We start from the raw sequence: 11,527 nt of genomic DNA, 5'->3' as shown, positions 1-11,527 counted from the left end.
TATATAATATATACATAATAAAATTATGCATGATTGCGTATGAGGAATTTCTTTTTTACATTTTTCGAAATTTGTTTTTTTCTGAAACGAACACTGAGAAAATTATTTCCTTTAATTATTTTTAGTGTTTTCACATTACTATTATTATTTCTATTATAAAAAGTAATTTAAAAAAAAAAGAAAACATGAATTGACATGTTTTGTATATGATTATACATATTTATGAACATTTAGCTGCGTTCAGTATCTGAAACTGCAAGTCGGAATGCTCTTATATTATAGCATATGTCACGTGCACTGTAAAAAAAGAGCACTCCAATGCCTCAGATTTGCATTGCTGAACATAGCTAATGTTTATACCTATTTACATATTCATGTATGAAAAATATTTTATATTCCAAGAATATTGGATTCAAAGTTAATGAACTTAAAATATACATAAAAATTTCAATCCATTTTAATCCATATTCTCAATTATTAGGAATATATCTGAGAAAAATTACTTTTTTCTCTATTGTATTCAATTAGTAATAATTTACATTGTTTATATTACAGAAAAATATTCATGTAAAAATAATATAAACAATTCATATAAATGTTATCTTGAAATTTATGAAACACTCTTAGATTATTATACATATAATAAATAAATAAAATTAATGTTGCGATAAAAAATTTACCAATTTAATAATTATCATACGTCGGAACCTATCGACTGTTTTATAACGTAGATACTTTTCTAATAAATTTCTAGATGGCGCTTTATATAACAAAATATGGTTCAAAAATTCGTTTCATTCGGTTCCAAATCATAAAACAATCATCATTCTCCAAATGATATGAAATGATTGAAAATTGTATGGCGTGCTTTTTTTAGAACATTTCGTACTAAGCTCAACAGAAAAATATTGATATTACTAAAAAAATTTGCATTACATTTTCCACACGTAAAATGTAATAAAAGTAAATTATTTTTTGAAAAAAAGGAATATAAAGAAAAAAATTTGAACTGAGAAAACTGAAATTTAAAAGAATAGCGACAATATCTTCAGCGATAATTATTTCAATCTAAATGCAGGGAATGCATACTCAAGAAGGGACAAAATTTTTGTCTGCGCTTTTTCCACTTTTCTTTGCTCCCGTAAAATAAAAAAACCCGAAAAACGAATCCAGTATCACGGTGGTGAAAGGTGGAGAGCAAAGGGCAGCAATGCAATGCGTCGCGGCGCGGCGCAGCGTGGCGCGCCTTCTGGTGTGTCGACTGGTGTGGTGTCAGTGGTGTCCACTGGTGTCGACCGACCCGACTGCACCGCATCGTAAAGCACGACGTGGCGCGACGGACAACATACGGGGTGACCTGCATTCGACATGTTCCATCGGCGATGCGGCTATCGTATCACTCTCAGCAACAACAGCAGCACCGCCACACGCAATTTTTCCGAATACGATTTCGGTCTGGTGTTCAGCGCCGAGCCGCTCCAGGATGACGAGCTGTTTGAAGTCACCATCGACAAGAAGGTATACACGCGCGCACATATAGCTCCTGCGAGAGAACCGCCCGTTCTCTGTGGATATTCAATAGCTAAGGCTCAGCCTGAACAAGAAATATCAAAACATGGAATATATAATTACACGCACACTGTGTTTGTTGATAAATAAATATCCTATGTTATTTATTTCGTGAACTAATACTTGTCATATATTCATATTTATACTCATATTTAATTTAATTTCAGTCTAATATGTCTATTAAATTAAATATTTAATTTAATTTCAGTCTAATATGTCTATTAAATTAAATATTTAATTTAATTTCTTTCAGAGATATTAGATCTGTTCTTTTCATCTGAACTTCTTATATGCAGTTCGTTTCTTTTTTTTTCCCCTATGAAGAAAAAAGAGAACAGTGCAAGAAGTTTCAACTGAAAAGAACAGGCTTATTGACAAATCTGTGTATTATATGACAATTCTGAGATAATTGTGTATTAAAGTACACTTGCGTTAACTTTGAAAATGGTATTGCGCAGATCATATCATGGTGCGGTAGCATAGACATTGGAGTGACAGAATGCGATCCCGAGACCTTAGTGATACCACCCTGTGCCACAAACCTTTGTCATGGATCTTGGATTATGACCTGCTCTGGTATAATTCACAATGGAGATCGCATCGTGGAAACGTACGGAGCAGATCTTAATGATCTAGAAGAGGGAAACACTTTGGGAGTCATGCGAACGTCCAATGTAATTTATAATTATATATAGTCCATCATTTATATTAATCATTTTACATGAAAATTAATGATAATCTTATAATTGTAGAATGAACTAGTATTCTACATCAATGGTGTCTCACAAGGAGTTGCCGTTAGCAACATTCCAGAGCGTATTTTTGCCGTTGTAGATATATATGGCGATTGTATACAAGTCAGCGTTACTCCGAAACTCGCTAGTTTGTGTAATGTGTCGAAAGACGAAGTTGAGATTAATAATGATTATGCTGCGGGGGAAACTTCCAGTTCTTCAACTACTAATCTAGTCGCTAACTTAAATGTTAATCTAAGTGTTAATGTAAACGTTAACTTACCGAAAAATCCAACTCCCGCTGCTATAAGAGAGGATAAATTGAAGTTTCATGAGAGAGTCGGCTCGTTGGTGAAACTGTCTAATAATGCCAGAACCGCCGAAAGGCGGAGGCCACTTGATGAGTTTAACAATGGTGTTGTAATGACTCACAGGCCACTGCGAGATAACGAACTGTTTGAGGTAAGTATTCGGATATAAAATCAATTACGAAAGAATATTTATATATTAAATTGCAAAAACAAAATCATCTAATTCTTACATGTTTATGTAAGAATTTATGATTCTATAACAAGATTATTTATAATAATAAATGAGATATTAAATATTGTGAATACACAGTTGAACAGAAAAATGTCTTAAGTAGTCTCAGCAATCATTTCTGTGCACATTTTCTTTGAAATACTAATACTTAGCTAAATAATAAAGTCTTTGTTCTGTTCTTTTTTAAATATACATCTTTACAAATACTTTCTAAAGATATTAAAGTACTTGAAAGAATTAATTATTTTATATATTTTTAAAAATAATGAAAATTAACTTAGGATATATAAACATTCCATCGTGTAGAACGAAAAATTATCATAAATGTCAATAAGGGTTAAATTAAAACTGAAAGTACTAATAGTACTATTATAAATTAAATCGATGCAATTTAATAATATTGCATCTAATAAACATTTTTTAAAACTGACTTGTTGCGAAAAATATCAAAAATCACTTATTCTTTTTCTACAAATTACTATGTTGCAGATACGAATAGACAGATTAGTATACAAATGGTCAGGAAGTATAGAAGTTGGCGTTACTACTCATAGTCCTACAGCGCTAGAATTTCCAGCAACGATGACTAATATGCGTTCGGGTACAACGATGATGTCTGGCTGTGGTATTTTAACAAATGGAAAAGGCACGCAACGGGAATACGGCGAATTCAATTTGGATGAATTAAGGGTACACTAAGGCCAAAATTATAACACTGAACATCTTTATTTAAATTTATTTTTCTCTTCAAATCGTTATTTTTACATCATTATATTTCTTAGGAAGGGGATCGTGTGGGAATGATTAGACAGAGTAATGGAGATCTTCACTATTTAATAAATGGTCTAGATCAAGGTGTTGCTGCTAAAGTACCGACAAGTGTGTGGGGCGTAATAGATCTTTATGGAATGACCGTGAAAGTAACCATTGTCGATCGCGACGAAAGAGAAGAACAGAATCTAGTCACTAGGAGAAACACATTACAGCTACAAGGTCTAGATAGCGAAGGTAATGCTTGTACCGGATTTCTGGCAAGTTTTAGAAATAAAACCTGTTATATTGTGATATACATAAATTTTATAGAAGCTGGAGAAGAAGAACTTCCTGATAGACTGATGTTTCATCCCTGTTGTGGCACACATGCCGATGTGATCAACAATGGGCGTACAGCGCATAGACCTAAGTAAACATTCACTATATCCGACTTATTTGAAATTGCATGCGTTCCATATATATTACTCGCGTGATTTTTTGATATTATATGGGATGTTTCTGACACTCCAACATATATCTCAATTTTTATTGCTCTCTTTAATGAGTTACAATTAAATAAAGATAGTTTTTGTACATCTTCTAGATCTAGATAAAGGTAAATGTATAATATTTTAAACAATTTATACTAAATATAATAATATATATAAATAGCATTTATATGTTTAACAAATTTATAAAGCTGAAATGCCCTAAACATCCTACACGAGTAATATAATAAATGTTAACAAAAAGATATAAATTTTTTTTCGCAGCGCCATAGACGATTTCAATAACGGCGTGGTATTAACTTCGAGACCGTTAAAGCCGAATGAGTTGTTTGAAGTCAGACTGGATAAAATTGTCACAAAATGGGCTGGTTCTATCGAAATAGGAGTCACCACGCATTCTCCCACAGAATTGGAGTTTCCGTTTACTATGACAAATGTGAGGTAAGACCACGCGTCAATCTCAAGCAGTTTGCCACATGGTTATTGCCACCGAGTTGATGTGTGCGGTAAGTTGTTTATCCGCTTATGTTCTTGCTCGAAGGCGGCTCGTAACGATTGCAGATCTGGCACGTGGATGATGACGGGCAACGGCGTGATGCACAACGGTACCACTATGATAGATCAATATGGTCAGAATTTGGACCGTCTACAGATCGGTGATCGCGTAGGCGTAATGAGGAAGGATAACGCGACGCTACACTTCTACGTGAACGGCGCCGATCAGGGTGTAGCCGCAATGAATGTACCCGAGAGAGTCTATGGAGTGATTGATCTCTACGGGCAAGCTGCTCAAGCCACCATAGTCGACAACATGGACTTTTATAGTCCGACCACGAACAATTCGAGTTTTAGTAATACTACGTTGTATAGGTACGATTTCTTCTGACATTTCGACACATTAATGGTTTATCGCAATTTATCATCGATTCGCAGATGATTGTGTAAATTTATTGACAGCGATCTAAGGTTTCATCACGTGCATGGTAAAAACGCGCGGATTACGAACAACGGTTTAACGGCGTCCAGGCCGCGAGCTCTAGGTGAATTCAACGAAGCTATTGTGATTGCGAATCGCGCACTACGCGACGGTGAAATGTTTGAAGTAACGATAGATAAGATGGTTGCTAGATGGTCCGGTGCTATAGAAGCAGGTAATTGTTATCTGAGTTGTCATCAGATATAATAAAATAAGTTAAAAAAAGATCTATAACGGAGCTGTATTCGATTAAAGTGAATCTTGCTATTTAATAATATTTTTACAATTTTCAATTGCATGAATTAGAAATTTTGTAAAAATATTATTAGGCGTCAAGATCTTTGAGGAATATAACTATTCTCTTGTATTAATCACATATCAGTTAATTTTTACTTATTATAAATATAATAAAAATTTTTCTATATTATCTTTCACAAAACTGCTTACAGGAGTTACTGTGATAAGGCCTGATGAGTTAGAGTTTCCATCTACTATGACAGATATCGATCACGATACGTGGATGCTGTCTGGGTCGACGGTGATGCGCGACGGCGTAACATTGCGTAATAACTACAGCTGCGATTTGGATAAATTGATTGAAGGTAACCGGATTGGAATGATGCGGTGCTCGGATTCTTCTCTACATTATTTTTTGGATGGAGTAGACCAAGGTCCCGCCTGTACTGGTTTACCGCCGAATGTTTATCCAGTAATCGACTTATACGGCCAATGTGCACAGGTATATATATCTGTCCGATGATAACAATTATGTCTCAGCGTATTAATTCCAAATAATATATCTCAGGTGACGATCGTATTACCAGAGCGCAGGGATCCTCTGACGCAACAATACTTACCATCGGAGAACAGTATTAGTCAACAACCAACCTCGGTAATTCAGCCTCAAGTGCAAACTGAAATTCTGCATAAGTTCCACGAGTCAGTCGGACTGAACATTCAATTAAACAGTGACAGAATAGTGGCGACAAGATGCAGAGAGTACAATAACGCTGTTTTGTTAAGTGAAGCAGCTCTAGAAAATAACGAGCTCTTCGAAATCGCTATCCAAGAAGTGGCGCGTGAGTGGAGCGGTTGTCTGAGAACAGGTGTCTTGAGTAACGAGACAGGCAACTGGTTGACATCGATGAACCTCGTACCTGGTATGACATCCATTCCTAGCGATGCCTGGTATCTGACGGGCAACGAGGTAAGACATATGGGTTTTACGCTTTCTTCAAATTACTGTACGAGCTTGGATTGGTTGCGAGTGGGCGACAAGATCGGCGTGAAACGCACTCACGAGGGTAACCTGAAATTCTATGTGAATGGCGAAGACATGGGCGTAGCTGCGTCCGACGTGCCGGAGATGGTGTACGCAGTGATCGAACTCTTTGGTAGTACCGTGGCTGTGAATATCACCAGCAGCAGACAGCAGAATCCCGCGATATCTCCGAACGCTAGTTTAAGGCTGCAAGATTCGCTGGAATTGCTGTTGGATCCAATGCCGCCAAGAAACGATGCGGGAATGGATACATCCATTGATGTATCCGAGGGGAAATTGATTAACGAGACGACGCTCACGCCAACGCAAGTCACCGCCACCGGTTTGACCGCTAGCGATGGAGATTGGAGTTATGAGTTCCATGAGAATCACGGCAGGAACATTCAGCTGGAAACGAAAACAATTGCCAAGCGAGTAGCTAGTTACAATCAGGGTGTGGTGATGTCCAGTCGTCCATTGATAAAAGGCAAGCCATTCCAAGTTAGAATAGAGAAACTGAACGAACGGTGGGTATCGAGTATCCTCTGTGGTGTTTCTTGCATATCGCCGGAGAAGCAAGCGAGCTTCCCGTTAACAGCGCTTGGTTTTAAGAGGCATTCATGGATTATCTGCAGCGATTGGATATTTCACAATGGCATGAGAGTGAAGACGAAATATGGCGTCGGCTTAGAAAATCTTCAATGCAACTCTAACGTGGGCTTGCTTATCGATGAAGACAATCGACTACACTTGTTCATCAATAGCATAGATCAGGGAGTGGCCGCAACCGATTTGCCACCGCATGTCTTCGCTGTAATCGACTTGTATGGGCAGTGTGAGCAAATATCCATCGTAGGAATCAACGAAGAGCCTTCCTATTCGAATGTCACAATTGACAACGCGCTCGCGGCTCCTATTGAGTGCGCGAACGTGGAAACAGAAGATGTAGAGAATTCACGTGAGAAAGCTGATTTGGAATGTCACGAGAAGGAGAATGCAATGGCGACAACTTCATCGGATCTCTCGCCATCTTCGACATCACCTAGTGTGCCGAGTCAATGCAGTTCAAACGCTAAAGATGGCAATTTCGAGACCGAGTACTCATCCTTTGATAGCAACAATAGCACGAATGTAGCAAACAATAGCATTGTAGGCATCAAAGCGGCATCGAGTATTGACAGTAATAACTCAGACTCGGGCTCGGAGCTCAACAACGATACGCGAAGCGCCAAGAACAAAGCGTACCTAGACAACGTTGTACCGCCTACGTTGAACAAGCAGCCTGAGAACAATTCGAGCGAATCGAATCTCGACACGGAAAATCATGCCCTATGTACAAATGTAGAAATAAATAACGCGACTAATATTAATATACAGAAAGGTATGGTCGCCAGCGCGAGTAATATGACTAGCTTGAACGCGGCAATCACCGCGACGAACGCTAACAATGCGATTAACGAAAGCATAGCGTCCAATAGTCAAGTCAATACTATAAGCAGCACACAACAGAACAATTTGTCGGATCTTCCTAATAATACTTGCTCCGGCTTCCACGAATCGCGGTCCTACGCGAGTCGGGACAACATTCGTGACAATTCCTTCAACGGGAATATACTTCCGAGCCAAAACACGACGATCAATCAACGGGATGTGTACAACGCATCCTCAATACCATATGTACCATCGTCGTTACCGTCCACTCCACTTGAGTCCACCATCGTCGTGTCGTCCAGAAAGTGCGATTACTTGAAGGCGTGCATGCAGCTAAAGAAGTCGCTCGTTCTTCCAGACGAGTTTTTCTCTACTGACGAGATACTGTGCTACTGTAGCGTGTGCTATAAATTGGACGGTGACAACGCGACTTGCAAAAAGGGCGAGCCTCCGGCGGAATTCGCGATACCAGTCGGCTGGGCCAGGTTCCCATTAAAGCAGAGCATCAATGCCAATCAAATCCCACAAAGTACGACAGACAAGTGGCATGTTGCGTTCTACGGTATACGTCTAGACGCGATAAGGTAATGCGATGAATCATCTTGGAATATAGAACCGGACTGAGTATTACGGTGCTCAAGGCAAAAGAAAAAAATGCGTCCTTTAGTAACAAAAAAATATTTCTCTTATGGCATGTAAAATATAATAAAAAGTAATATTAATTAGTAATACTTAATATATCGATATTAATTTTATAGAAATACAGATTATGTGTATGTTGTGTATAAATTAATGAATCCTAGTTATTAAATTACAGTAAAATTAATTCTGGAAAATATTCACGGAAAAACTATTTTTTTCATTTAAAGTACTTTTTATGCTTTGATAGCCGTGAAATTGTCAATTATTTTCAAGATTTATATCCTTATATATATGTATGTGTGTGTCACTTTCATTTAATATACTGAGCACTCAACGGCGAGTTATTATAATCATTGTTAGTAGCAAATAAATTAAAATATATAGAAATTTATATTGCCATTTTTGCACTACTTTAAATTTTTCATGGAGCAAGTGCCTTGTCATAATTTCAGCCCTGGCTCTGAATGGAACAGACTTCTTCACGGTCTATTCTTTATTAATATGTCATTGTGCGATTTAGATTGATTTTGGATAGAGGAGAGCTAATGACCAAAGAACAACTGGATGTGAGTAACTTAACAGCAGGCACAAAGAGTGAAGATCAAAATCCTCAAGTATCGTTTTCGCCTAGCATCAAGTACGCAGCTTCCGATGAATTCACGAAAAAATATCCGTGAGTAATATCCTCTACATATTTCACTTCTACATATCTTACATATATTATAATTTAATTTTTTATTTTATAGATATATCGATATGCAATCAAATAAAAAATTGAACGCATCAACTGCGTTTCAATTGCTGGTAAGACCCGGCTCATATACGATTAGTCCTGGCGATAAGGACAGCACTGATCTACATTGCGAATCTAACAAGTGGGCCACCAAAGAAGCCGGTGCCACGGTGATTGTCGCTCTGCTCGTTCATCTGGACGGATTTTAATTCGATGCCCATTTCTGAAAATGAACTTGTGTTTCCCTCTCACGTCTGTCCTCAACGAGCACAACCATATGATTCATAATCGGACTGCAAGTGTTTGTACATACGAAGTTCGTTGTCACGACTGTGGTAAGAGATCGATATATTTCAATTCCGTCGAAGTCGCGCTGTACATTTGTGTTAGATTCCGCATAAGTTTCCTCGTGCGTTTAATCGTTAAAAAGTGAACTTTACCAAAAGATTTATGTGCTCGAGATTAATCGACGTTTTAATTATCTTTTAACCTTAACGTTTAACGTGCTTAATGTGCATAGATACTGTGTAATTTATATATATATATATATATATGTATATATATATATACATATATATACATATATATATATAGAATCTTCCTAGAAAAAAACTTATTGTAGAATGCGCGATAATCATAGCAATTGTGACACTATAAAAGACTTTTAATTAAGTTTGAAACTGTTTTATCACACACACGTATCAAGTATGTCACTAGACTGGCCTAAGTTAATGCTCACGAAAACAAATATGTATGAAGTATACAGTATTACGGCAATGATACTCATTTGTGCGAAGAAAATACAATATTTTTGACCCGCGCATCACGCCTAATCGATATATCAAATTTATTGTATCGCATTAGCATGTAAATTTTAAGACACGATACAATTTTTTTAACGCACTCTTCTGCAGCATATTCAATAAGAAGGAATAGTATAATATGTCTATATTTTAGAAATAAATTCGCATTGGCAACACCAAATCGTCCGTTTCGTGAGTCAATAAATGTTTCCATATTGCGTCTTGAAGGAATAAAGAAGTTTAATGCTGTAGATTCTGTACAATTGGTCACAATTACTTACGTACGTAATTAATAATGCAATTGTTCGTTAAATAAAAATTTATCTCTAATATACAAGATGAATCCAGAACTAATTTACAATAAAAAACTTTTTTAATATATTTTTTTATTATATTTTTTAGTTTAACGTAATGAGTTATAATGAATTATAATGAATGCAGATTGCGAATAGAAAGAACATTTTAATGCAAATTAATTGATTACGCTGTAATTCTAGACTAAAGTAACTCTAGACAATAATTCGTTAGAAGAATTAGTAAGATTATTGCGCAGGTTTCGTGCAAGAAGAATCGATAGGCTTTTATATAATCAATATATTTGTGATAATATATCTCGCCCAGTATTCTCTCAATTGCTTCAGACAGCTCTTAAATGTATTAAATGTTGTATGTATTCACACCCAAATTCGGACATTCTGATCCCAGGAGCAGCTGGCCACTGCCATTCCATTACCAGAGACACAAAGTGATGTCACTCTATTCTCATGACCAGATAAGACACCTTGAAAGGAGAGATGAAAAAATCTTTTACTGACATAATTTCATAATAATAATTTTCCTGGTAGATGAACTCACCGTTGTGTTGATTCTTCAACGTATCCCATATGTGAATAGAATTGTCATCGCTACCGCAAAATATAAATCTGCCGCTCAGAGACAGACCGCAAGATGTAAACCCGGGATTCGAGCTCGGTGGTTTAAAGGTAGTTAATTGCTGATCAGATCTGAAGTCCCATAGTCTCGCGGTCTTGTCCTCGGACGCTGTTACAAAACCTTGTCCGGAGGGATGATACTGATAGAACAAAGTAATAGATACAATATTACAGTATCCTCATTAAATCCGGAACCTTGAGAAGTATCACGCGAAATACGCCAAACACTCACGCAGACAGAATTTACGTCAGCTTCGTGACCGAAGAATGTTTGCTTGGCTTTCTCTTCTCGTAAATCCCACAGTTTGCAAGTTTTGTCGACCGAACCGGTGACGTAAGTGTTACCGTCGGGGGACAAGCTGATGCTCACTACGTCGCCCGCGTGTGCCTCGAAATCCGTTGTTTTTTTATTTGCCTCAAGGTCCCATATACAACTAAGCAAAGTGTTTGCCGCCGGTAATTACTCAGGAAACACCACGGTAAACACCAATTAACAGTAACATAACATCAATGTTATAATTTTCTATAAATTATAACATTGATGTTATGTTACTATTAATTAACAATGGCAAAAATTTAAAGCATTAATATCTAGTTATAAGCTCCTTTAAATTAATAAAAATAATAATAATTACAATATA

The 11,527-nt window shown here is 36.9% G+C and overlaps 2 protein-coding genes across 2 annotated transcripts in view; one reads left to right on the top strand and one right to left on the bottom strand.

Moving 5' to 3' along the window:
* Positions 1–1,365: 1,365 nt before the first annotated feature.
* On the top strand, positions 1,366–9,542 carry LOC108691683 (neuralized-like protein 4). The gene is made up of 13 exons (XM_018199556.1): positions 1,366–1,518; positions 2,028–2,243; positions 2,322–2,765; positions 3,336–3,536; positions 3,629–3,854; positions 3,930–4,029; positions 4,373–4,549; positions 4,670–4,978; positions 5,066–5,259; positions 5,534–5,823; positions 5,890–8,360; positions 8,939–9,091; positions 9,165–9,542. Exons 1-13 carry the CDS (start codon positions 1,369–1,371, stop codon positions 9,358–9,360), a joined length of 5,127 nt encoding a protein of 1,708 aa, XP_018055045.1. The 5' UTR covers positions 1,366–1,368; the 3' UTR covers positions 9,361–9,542.
* Positions 9,543–10,572: 1,030 nt separating this feature from the next.
* The window catches only part of LOC108691661 (guanine nucleotide-binding protein subunit beta-2), a 2,530-nt gene continuing 1,575 nt past the window's right edge, over positions 10,573–11,527 (bottom strand). Inside the window, exons 4-6 of the mRNA XM_018199522.1 lie at positions 11,119–11,320; positions 10,810–11,026; positions 10,573–10,735 (exon numbers count right to left, since the gene is read on the bottom strand). Coding sequence (XP_018055011.1) covers positions 10,629–10,735; positions 10,810–11,026; positions 11,119–11,320 — 526 coding nt within the window. The 3' untranslated portion in view covers positions 10,573–10,628. The remainder of the gene's footprint in view (positions 10,736–10,809; positions 11,027–11,118; positions 11,321–11,527) is intronic.

Source organism: Atta colombica, unplaced genomic scaffold (genome assembly GCF_001594045.1).
Source record: "Atta colombica isolate Treedump-2 unplaced genomic scaffold, Acol1.0 scaffold49, whole genome shotgun sequence".
In the NCBI taxonomy this organism is placed as follows: Eukaryota; Metazoa; Arthropoda; class Insecta; order Hymenoptera; family Formicidae; genus Atta; species Atta colombica.
Note: the sequence above shows the minus strand (reverse complement) of the source record. Positions and strands in the feature narration are given on the sequence as shown.

Excerpts from the sequence above, each read along its gene's own strand:
- LOC108691683 (XM_018199556.1), top strand. The coding sequence starts at position 1,369 with ATGTTCCATCGGCGATGCGGCTATCGTATCACTCTCAGCAACAACAGC. Across the intron at positions 1,519-2,027 it reads AAGTCACCATCGACAAGAAG|ATCATATCATGGTGCGGTAG; the intron begins GTATACACGCGC and ends GGTATTGCGCAG. Across the intron at positions 3,537-3,628 it reads TCAATTTGGATGAATTAAGG|GAAGGGGATCGTGTGGGAAT; the intron begins GTACACTAAGGC and ends TATATTTCTTAG.